This window comes from Trachymyrmex septentrionalis, unplaced genomic scaffold (assembly GCF_001594115.1).
Source record: "Trachymyrmex septentrionalis isolate Tsep2-gDNA-1 unplaced genomic scaffold, Tsep1.0 scaffold80, whole genome shotgun sequence".
NCBI classification, from domain to species: Eukaryota; Metazoa; Arthropoda; class Insecta; order Hymenoptera; family Formicidae; genus Trachymyrmex; species Trachymyrmex septentrionalis.
Window position 1 is genome coordinate 2,034,180 of NW_017305988.1, and position 11,609 is coordinate 2,045,788.

The 11,609-nt window shown below is 31.6% G+C and overlaps 1 protein-coding gene across 3 annotated transcripts in view; it reads left to right on the plus strand.

Moving 5' to 3' along the window:
* Nucleotides 1-11,609, plus strand: part of LOC108754780 (phosphofurin acidic cluster sorting protein 2) — a 13,575-nt gene that overhangs the window by 939 nt on the left and 1,027 nt on the right. The window contains exons 2-11 of one of the 3 annotated variants that reach the window (XM_018497366.1): nucleotides 3,535-3,838; nucleotides 4,068-4,355; nucleotides 4,435-4,534; nucleotides 5,106-5,261; nucleotides 7,256-7,360; nucleotides 9,370-9,641; nucleotides 10,051-10,256; nucleotides 10,477-10,824; nucleotides 10,897-11,294; nucleotides 11,426-11,542. In XM_018497366.1, coding sequence (XP_018352868.1) covers nucleotides 3,535-3,838; nucleotides 4,068-4,355; nucleotides 4,435-4,534; nucleotides 5,106-5,261; nucleotides 7,256-7,360; nucleotides 9,370-9,641; nucleotides 10,051-10,256; nucleotides 10,477-10,824; nucleotides 10,897-11,294; nucleotides 11,426-11,542 — 2,294 coding nt within the window. The remainder of the gene's footprint in view (nucleotides 1-3,534; nucleotides 3,839-4,067; nucleotides 4,356-4,434; nucleotides 4,535-5,105; nucleotides 5,262-7,255; nucleotides 7,361-9,369; nucleotides 9,642-10,050; nucleotides 10,257-10,476; nucleotides 10,825-10,896; nucleotides 11,295-11,425; nucleotides 11,543-11,609) is intronic. The other 2 variants (XM_018497367.1, XM_018497369.1) reach the window with 2 other exon arrangements.

Here is an 11,609-nt window from a genome sequence, read left to right on the forward strand (position 1 = left end):
TAAAATAATATTTTAATTATGATCAAATATTTTATAATCTTTACAAGATTTGTCGAATTAAACTGGAGAGACTAAAAATTAGTTTAAACTTTGTTAAAGTTAATATTTTTTAAAATATGTATTAGGTAAGTCAAAATATTTCGTCAGCTGGTACAAGTTTTATTATTATATATATATAACACCAGAAAAAAATTATTTTAAATCAATAAATAAGAACGAATTATATTAACACATAAAACCGCAAATAAAACTTTTAAATTTTTAAAAAGATATATATAATCATATATTCCTCAAAAATCAGAAAATAAATAAAAACAATCATGATTATAAGATAAAATTCTCTAATTGCATCAAATAAATACATTTTAATAAATTAATAAGAAATAATTAATCAAAATATATCGTAGAAATTTCTTGTTTTAAATTTATTGTTATTATCTCGATTCATGATTTTGTCGATCTACTTCAATAAGATAATATAATGTTCCAGTTAAATAAATATTCAAAAAAATCAGACACGTGTACTTTGCATAAATTATCTTAACAAATGATATAAATAAATTATTTTGTAATGTTCAAAAAGTACTTATATAACAAACGTAGTTCTAAAACGTAGTTTCTATTGTGCAGTATATAATTTAGTTACCATATCACTATTTAAAATGCCTCATATCGTCGACGATAAGATCGTCGAGTTTGAATGGAAGTAGGAGTCGTTTTTAAGCGAGATTAGAGAAACATTGTAAATTCTTATCTACTTTTCAATATCCATAACTTAAATTTTAAATGTAAATTCGAAAACCGCACACGGTGCCTCGCGAAATCGTAGATGTTCTTTTTACTATAAATATCTTAATCGATTTGGGAAATCGGCTATAAAGTCGATTAGGTATATCGTGCCGCGCAATACTTTATCTTTACGTATTCAACTAGCGAACCACATTGGTGAAACCACACTATGATGAAATATAATTATTGTATTTTTGACTCTCAGTTATTGCCAAATCACGATGGCAGGCACGTGTTTGGCAAAAGTCAGCGGTTAATTCGAATGCACGACAGTCGCATGAAATGATTGAAATTAACGAAATTGCCACCGCTGTAGATTACAATGGGTGCTTTTCAATAAGAGACACACATGACACGGTGCGACACGGTGCATCATTACATCCTTATTCGTCAATGTTAAACAAAGATGAGATGGTCACTGTGTGTGTACCGAGTCGTTTGTTGGAAGACACCCAATGCTATCGATTTCCAACAAGTTCTTTAAAAAGATTTTTCGAGAACGCTTTGGAAATATGCGAAAATAAAATTCCGCAAATCTAACGGCAGTAAGACATTTCAGATATACACATATGTAATAACATTCAATATAATACTTGTGCAAGTTTCTAACGCTTGGATCTACATTTAATGTTAAATTTAATGATTGTCGATTACATTCTCAATTGCGATCGCAGGTATCGATAGAGATATCCCATACTTATCCGTATTTTCGTCGAGAATCTTTTTTTGAATTATTATTTAGAATAATCGACACTACCACTATTATTGTTTACATATTATATGATGACGATCATAATGACATTGGCATATTTGTATATATATATTCTCCTATATTTTAATACACGGATATTATTTGATTTAGAAATAATATACGAGTATTCGTAAAACGATTTGTATAATTAGAAACAATAGAAGACGCATATTATATAAATGATTTAAGTTGTTTAAATACTGCTGGCACAAGAGATTAAATTGAAATTTACGTATTTTCCACGAATCGTTCACGTAATCGTATTATCGCAAATGGAATGGTTGTGTCGTGCACATGTAAAATAAATGCGCGCTCGAATGATAACGTGCCACCTGTAGTTTCTACTCTCTGCGGCTATATTTAGTATTCGCGCCCCTCAACGCCCCCAGAAACCCTCTTCATAAATAACGATAATCATCCTTCTGCCCACCGTCACTGTGTAATAAGGGTTTCGTCGACGATGTTTCCACTTGGTATAGGCTCTATCACGCGTATCGAGATGTAAATTATGCACGAAGGGGGGTCTCGAACGGAGTAAGGACCTATACCTTACATTGCAGGCCCTAAAAGAAAATGTATTCCATAAAAAGTATTACAGCTTTGTCAGGTTTCAGCAGTTATATCTATATTTTATTTTTCAATGTATCTACGTCGGAATTCAAATATTTGTCCCACGTACTTATCAAAGAATTTTTCTATTTTGCTGAAGAATATTGTTATTATGTATATATATATATATATGTATTTACAGTAAGTCAAGTAAGAGCGTGGTCGAGTTCATGTTATTAGCCTTGAGATAGGTTCGAATAGTTTCGTACGATATATCTAAACCTTTCCACTTCAGTTTTGCTTGTCCTTGACGCAATATTAAGTCAGGATTCCGCGAAAACAGATTCACCATTTTTTTTATCGTCTTTTTTTGTCCACTTTTTTCATATATTTAGCAACCGCTAATTGTGACATTTTTCGACCTTTCGGGTGAGTGCAGAGAAACACAACGTGAGGAACACGCTTCATAGCGTGATGCGTATTTGGTACTCATGGCGCTTAATGTGATTCTCTTAAGAAAGTTCAATGACAACTGAATCTTCCTTGATAGTGCATCAAGGACAAAGGTGCTCTCTATAGATTCATGATAGATTTAGGGCGATATCTTTTATTAGCTTTGAGTAAGGCCGACCACGCTCTTACTTGACTTACCGTAGTTTATTTTCCGTCAAAATTCTCCACAAATTCTCCTCGAAATTAGCTGGGAGATTTCTTCTGAAAATCTTCTTCAAAATTCTTTTTAATCGATTTTATAGATTTTAGTTTATAGCGATAAACGTGCTCGAAAATAAGCGTGCTTAGTCAGAATTTTTCGAAATAATTCCATTTTATGACTTTTCTATTTTCTTTTATCTATAAAACCCATAAAATTGACAATATCGTATGTTTTTCACATGAAATGAAATCTTTTTAATCCGAATATCACGTACTTAATATAGTATTAATAATTCGCCTACTTTAAACCGACGTAGCGCGACGATAAAGGGTAGATGATAACTCGTGATAAAACTAATCTTTTTTATTATTCACGAATAGATAAATATTGCATACATATTTTGCACAATATATGATGAAATATTTACGGTCGATCCCTCGGTCGATCCTTATCTTTCGGAAGACCCTTATACTTTGTAGACACCTCGATTATTACGCCAAAATCGTCCCCTCCAAAAGAAATTATATTGATGGACATTATTCATTTAAATCTCCATAGTTTTTCAAAATGCTTATCCTCGATCGATAGTCGAGATATTGGTCATTACATTTGTCTTTGTTTAACTCTAGGATACCTAAACATTGTCTTTGTGTGAGCTCTAGTTATTATACTCATGTTATTGAATATATTTTCGATGAGATTTCTTCTAAGCAATCTTTGAATCAAACCTTAAAATATCCTTACGTCTGAAATCTTTAAATATCTCACTTTAGTTTCGCTTTATTTTTAGGTTGTGTTCCTTGACTTTAACTCGATTAGTGATACTGCGACCGCTCGGCTCAGACCTAGCGTCCATCAGCATCGCGGTCAAGATGCAGAGCTCTAAGAGAACCTTACGTTCCAATGAGATGGCTATACCGACTGGTGGCATACTCGACACGGAACTGGAATTGCAATTTGCACTTCAGTATCCACATTTTCTCAAGAGAGACGGCAACAAACTTCTGATATTATTGCAGAGGCGAAAACGATACAAAAATCGTACGATGCTTGGATACAAGACTCTCGCAGAGGGAATTGTTAACATGGCGCAAGTAAGCCTGGAATTTCACTTTGTTTTGTATTGAAAATAAAATTATTTATTTTTCGCTCAAAGCTGTGATATAATTGCAATAATAGTAGGTATTGTCATGTCATAATAACGAAATAACTCTATCAAGATTATAATACTAGAAAATATTTCCCGAAGAAGAATGGAGATGCATTGTTTCTCATGTTGCCTCGCGCATTAAATTTCTTCGCAACGATAATCACTTTTTACAGGTGCTACAGAAACAAATGGACGTCGAGTTAGAACTCATATCAGATAAGGCGGAAAAATACGGTGGTCACTCGGTTCCATTAGCACGTGTGAACGTTGTCGCTCTGAGTTCTCAGCCGGTTGATCATGATAAAAGACTGACAAATGATCCCAACGAGAGACTTTGTCCGGAATTTAGTGACGAGGAGGAGGAGTTTAGCTCGGAGGGCGAGGCAGAGGGTAGCGATAGCGAGCCTACGTTGGAGGTACACAGGCGGAAGAGTCGCGGGAAGATTCCAACGAATGCCAGGGTGTGCGCAATATTTCCATGCAGCTTAAGGTTTCCGATCCTCCTTTCTATTGAATTCTAATGTTTATTGTGTTTTACAGCAAAGAAATTTAAAGCAAAAGTTTATAGCTCTTCTAAAGCGATTTAGAGTATCTGAGGAGCTGGAGCACGATCAAGAGGAGATTGGGCAAAAACTTTCAGGTATATATAAAAAATACTGTATGATCGAAAATCTGCAAGAAAAAATAACATAATAGATCTAAAACTAATGGATTAATATTAATTAATATTACGAGTATTAAATCGTATTAAGAGTTTTTCTTAAAACTTTTTACATGTTAAATGCAATTTGGAAACATTAAATAAATGTTAATTGGGATAAAATAATTTCTAAAGCAAAAAAACGGGTGTATTCCGAATGACTCCCGCTCGCGATTGATCTGAAATTTTACATGTAAGTTGTTTTTGATGTAAGAAATAAAAAAACCTCAATTTCGAGAAATGAAAAAAAAATTTTTATTTTACTTTTTGTTCAGGTAGATCTTGCTTCGCGTGAAAGTCGTGCGTCTCTTGGCAGGGGGGAGGTGGGGTGGAAGTCGCTTCGGTTTGAAAAGTCATATTTCTTTAAGGCTTAGAAGTTGAGACTATGTGTTTTTTATTTCTCACATTGAATAGAATTTATGTGCAAAATTTCAAGTTAATTGTGAGTGGGAGGTCATTCAGAACTATATCCCAAAAAACTTATTTAAATGTTTTCATAATTTTTTTAAAGGCGGTGATATGGAGATAGAAGAATTGTTCAACGAATTAGAAGATTTATCAGACAGTGGACCAGAATTGGATACCATGTCTGTTAGTAGTACACCGAAGCCATCGCTAAGACCCTTTTTCAGCTCTAGTCGATCTCTTCTCGCGCCACCTCATTCCGGTAAGTCATAATCTGATTTGTTCGCGTATTCTGATAAAATGTGTGACATATGTGTAATACGCAAGATATTTTATCGATATTTGAAACTAGCTCATTGTACTGATGTTGCGATGTAATATTTAAGTAATAGACATATTACTTAAGGCTGGCGTTTAAACAAATGTTGGTACCATTAAATCATATATAACGCTTTACGGTAAGGAAGATACATTACATATCAACTCATCGTATTCTGGCTTTCGCTCCAGGCTATTATTACACTCGTTAAATAGTCACTTTTCGCAGTTAACGTATGAGAATTTCCACATACGTTTTTTAAATTTATGCCTTCCATCATCCTCTCTCTCATGCATATTTTTGAACAATAAACATTACTAACTTGCGCATTTGCGTGTCAAACAGAAAGAAAAAAAATAAATTTTTTATTATCGCACGGTGTCATTTGATAACATAATAAGAAATTTTTTTGTATAAATAGATTTTTAAAGAATTATAGTCTTTTTTTTATAATATATCTTATAATTAAATAAGAGCTATAATAATTATACTTGCTTTTGTGATATAAAAAGGAAAATATAATAACATAAGATACTTGTTTTTTATATTGCGTACTTGTAATGGCGAACAGTGAATGAGACTGAATTTTTTTAAGATTAATGTGCGTCTTTCGCACATTAATCTTCGCACGTAAAACATTCTAAAGATAATGATAATCTCTCTATAGAAATTACAATTACTATATAAAAATTATTCTGCCTTATATTATTTATTATATTAATATATTATGCTTGAAAAGAGAGATTTTAATAATTCCATAAAAATGAATAATTTGTAACTGCCAAAGGTGTATTTATTATTCACGATTTGATTATGCTGTTGATGTTTTGGTGAAGTAGCATGACTGTTGCAATTCGAATACAGGTTCGTCCAAAGTTTTCAACATTTTAAAACAGATTATCCAATATAAAACTTTTGAATTAAAAATATGTAATATATGTATGCATATAAAAATTAATACTTGTAATAATGTGTTGACATTTGAACATATCAGTATATATACGTTACATTTTCTCTCTCTTTCTTTCTCTCTTTCTCAGAACACACACACACACACACACACACACACACACACACATTCTGTAAATTATTGCAGAATATAATTTACAGAATAATACATATATAATTTACTACATGATACATTGGACTTGTTGCTAAATGTCAACTAAACATTTTTTGAAAATTTTGGTTGAACACTCGTTAAAAAATACTAATAGTTATTATATCATGTTTTGTCAAATATGACAACTATTTTTAATTATTGAAAAGACTAAATTTATCCGTACTTTATCATTCACTAGGATCCGTTTTACGACAGGTAGGATGCTGATATTTAAATTCTATAGAAAGAGAACTTTGGGTCCTTTTTATTTTTTATTTTATTAATGTAGAATAATATTTCTTTTAGCTAAACGCGAGGAATTGCAAAACTTTTGATTTTTAAAAATGCATAAACATAATTATATAGAATTTTTTAAATTAAATTTGATATGGAAGAAGTGAAGAAATTGAATGGAAAGCTATATTATGTTGAGCAAAGATTCCTAGCCTCTCATTGCTGCCATTGGATTATGATGTTAAAAGAAAAAAATCTTATAAATCTTTTTTTTTATTATAATATATTGAAATAAATTAATTTTTTGCATATCTTATTTTATTTTAAATGAAATATGTAGATTTATAAAATATAAACGTACAATTTTTTTATTTGTAGATTAATAGATAGTTGTACATTATAACTGTTACATCTTGATTAACTTAAATTCGTGAGTTTTTGCTTTCAATGTCATAATTCGATATGTCTTAGAAGCGCTAATATCGTCATTGTCTAAGGATAAGGGCCTTAAAAATTCCATAGCTTACTCAGATTCAGATCTTCTAAGTGAAAGTCTGGTGGGTGGGTTGGCTTTGCACTGTTGCATGTTACGATTCGATAGTAGTAACCAACGAGACTGCTGGAACTATATCAACGATTACTACGTGTCAACAGCTCGCGGGTCAGCCAACTAAAGAGAAACACCGTATCGGACATACAACTCCGGGTATGTAAATATCAATCAATCCTGAAGTCCCATATGAAGACCGAATAGTTGGAACGTTTTAAGGATTCCGCTTCTTATTAAACAGCACGTATTTTGTAATATTTAAATATAGCATGCAATGTAAAAGAGACATATATATATATGTGTGTGTGTATATATATATATATATATATATATATATATATATATATCGTTGAAGATGATGTAATAGAATCCACTAATATTTCTTGAAGTGATATCTAATTTCATCTTTTGCCCTTCATGATACAGTCAGTAATTAATACAAAGATTCCAGATTAAACAAGCAATTTGTTAAAAAAATTATATATTATATTTGTAATGATGGATTTCAAGGAAATATTGAAAACAATCTAGTGACAATAATTTTATAGATTGGAGAAGAAACTCCAGCGCATGAATGACCTTGTTAATCAACAGAAGTTTGGTATTTCAATCACATTTGGTAATTAAGTGGCTTCGCGATTTACACTTACTCAAACAATCTGTAATTTATATATATATTTATATATATAAAAATTATACGTTAATTTTTCCCTTTGCAATAATGTAACGTATCATTTTAACATAGCCAAATGCAAGAATAATCGAAGTGGCACATTACTTTCGTTTCTCTCACTTGTTCAAATAAATCAAATGCCTCTACATCTATTCCTTCTCTTTTTTCTCTTTCTCCCTAATATATGTAGATACATATGTGTGTATTTATACACTTAGTTCCTTAATTTCGTATCTTCTATTATTCTTACATTTCTTTCTAAAATTTTTTTCATTAAAAAAAGATACAAATATGTATCAATGTATATAAATTGTGATGAAAATAAATTTATGTTGACATTTTTAATTTTCTTGCAGTTATTCGTATTATATAATTTTTTTGCGAGTACTTTCCATTTAAGAGAACTTGTATGTATTTATAATGTACGAGCCTGTTTCCCCTTTACGCTGTGTGTCTATTTGCGGCTTCTTGTATGCAATCTTGTTAGACTTCGATCTGTGGTACTGGCCTGTATCTCTCTATCTACTCATATACGTACGTATTCTTTACTCTGTCAATCTTATAGTCATGCATATCCTGCTTTCCAATAACGTTGCAACTTGCACATCATCTCACGAATTCACCTCTCTTTGGCATTTGCAATAATGTCCTGTAATAAATGCTACGATTGTAATCTCGATAAGTTTGTCTTTATAGTTTGACTGAAATTGACACGGGTAATCGTTATTTATCGCAAAGATACTAGGTGTCATATACATATATTTTACAATAGGAACCAGCATTTTGAAATTGACATTTCCAAATCGAATACATTAAATTTAGATATTTGTAAACTCTGCGTCTACCAGTTATAAGTAAAAGCTGCGTCTACTAGTTACAAGTGTTTAATATATATGCAAGGTTAAATAATAATAATTTTGATGAAGACAGATATAGTAGATATAATTTGTTCGATTTGAAAATACAAAAATTTCAAAACATACATGATACCTATTTTTCAAATAATTTTGATATTAGCACATTTGTTGTGCTTTTCTTCACTTTACACTTGTTCTGTTTGAATGCTTGTACAGAGTTTTACAAAACCACCGATGTTCCACATTTGATCATAAAATTGAAAAAAATTTTTTTAATATTTTTAACATTAATATATCCATAATTTTTATATTTTGTCGACTAAAAATTAACTAACTTTAATTTTAATTAACTTGAATTTATTTAAGAATTCACAAACGAACAAAACATCCTGTTCTTTGAATTAAAAATACATTTTAATACAGTACGTGCATTCATTGAACGCTCTATATAATTTTAATTTAAAGCTTTTTTGTTAACACACACACATTTGATTAGATGTTACGTACGTTAAATAAAAAAGAAACTTCTAAAATATATAAAATAAACCGGTGATTTTGAAGCACTTTGTATACTAATTGTAATAACATTTTAGGTTTCATGTATCCTTACAGACAGTAACGAAATCTCATTGCAGAGCGTGGGGTGGACAGACAGAGCGATGATAGTTCTCGAAGAGCTGACAGCGATTCTCATCCTGAAAATTGGACAGATCATGAGGCGAATGATCCACCGAACTATGTATCGGGCTCTCCCCCAAAATCAATGGAGCAACCTAATAAGAGCGAAGGCTCCGAGAGAAGAAGTAGACTCTTTGCACGCGATAGAGGGACACCTGGCAGTAATAAATCCAAGAAACACAGTCTGAGCGTCGATCTGAAACCCTCGGCTGATTTAAATAATGCAGAGGTAATTGTGGATAATATTAATATGTCATTTATTTCTGTTCCTCTGCGTGAATCATCTATATGTACTTAGTCTTTAAACGCCTTTTCAATATGGCATATCTTATTTTCTTTTTTAAATGCATTTTCTATTATTTATACTTTTTTTTATTAATAAAGATATTTGCTTGGTACCGTTATGTTTTTTACTATTTGATGATTCGATTGAAAAAAATTACATTATTTTTATGAAAGTTATAAAAAATCGAATTGGACTGAATATATCACTCAAGTTGTTCTTATAATGTGATGTTTAAGAGTTAATGTCTTTTATTTTTGGTCTAGAAATTAATGGTGCCAAGTATATTTTTGCTTAAAATATTTAACATTATAATTCGAATGTTATATTTTAAAATTATATTTATTAATTTCAGCCGAGAAAAGCTTTAGTCGAACAATTAAGTCGAGTGTTACCAGATGATAGTTTACTAGAGGCTGTGTCGTTGATATCCATAGCAGATCCTGGTGGTGCTGTACTTGCTGCAAAACTTCAAGAAAGGAATCATAAAGTTCTGACAACCGCCTCTCCGGCTGACATTCGTGCAACATTCACGTGTTTGGTCACGCGAATACAAAAATTGTAATTATCATATCTCTTAATTTCTTAATTTGTATTCTTCAATTTATCTTTTTATTACAAAATATGAGATTTTTCCCTCAGTCTGTATCTTTATATTAATTACATATACACAAAATAAAAATATCGCTGCGCATCTTCCTCATTGAAAGAGACTATTTTTAAGAAAAGAGTGTAAAGAGAAGATTGCATATATGTACTAATTATAGATCTTTATATTCAGTTGCAACAGTTCCGCAAAGCCACCGGCACCCATAAAAGTTATTATTGCTGGCGGAGATAGTTTCATAAACGCAGTTCTCCGTCATTATGTCGACTTGTTGAGCTTCAGACCACCAGACTGGCAAAACTACATGAAATTCTTAGTGGTGCCACTCGGTTCAAACACGTTAACACGATATCTTAGTTCTATTGATACCAAATATTCGAAGCTTTTTGGAGATGAGTGGAAGGAACTTTTAGAAAGAGAAGGTGGAGGATCAAGCGAATGCGCGGCACGAGCATCAGAATATCTAGCCACAGCAAATACAATTCTACTATTACCTATAGCAGAAGCTATGGTTACATATAGGTAAGCGATATAAATTTTTTTTAAACGATTCTATGAACAGGCATATTAGAAAAAAATTGATTATATTCATAGGGAAACAGACGACAGTAGCCAAATCTTTATCCCCTTTATAAATGACGTTCGTGTGGGTTGCCCAGACAGTAGTTCTTCCACATCTGTCGACCTGGAAGAAAGCAATATTAGTATGTCCGGTTCTCCACCTTCTTTACCTCCTCCAAGTTTGCCTGTTCCAACTCCCGGAAAGTTGACACCACCTAGTAGTCCTAACGTCGGCCAACCTGCGAGGGAAGGATGGGAACCAGTGGAGCTACAGCTGGATTATTGGAGTAAACAGACTCAAGGTGAAAAGGGAAAGAGTACGTTACGTCAAGCTTTCAGAGCGTTGCATGTGCAAAGACTTCCTTCATTAGGCGAAATTCCAGGACATCACTTATCTATGAATTTCACGACAAAAGAGAAAAAACAAAAAAGTAAGAACGAAATTAAACTATATTTTTATTTTTAGAAAAAATGCGATTAATTTTAATTAAAAAATTAAAATATATAATAATGTAATAAATATATGTAAGATCATCTTTAAAGGAAAATTGTTCTTTTTCAGTAATGAGATTAGGTAAAAAAAAGGAAAAAGAGAAAGAAAACGAACCAAAAAGTCAATCGGTGGATGGAGTGACACGTCTCATATGTTCTGCGAAAACTCACAACATTCCATTAAGAGGTAAAATTTTTGTATTATATAAATTTGTAGAATTTCATTATAGATTATACAAATAATTTTAAGTATA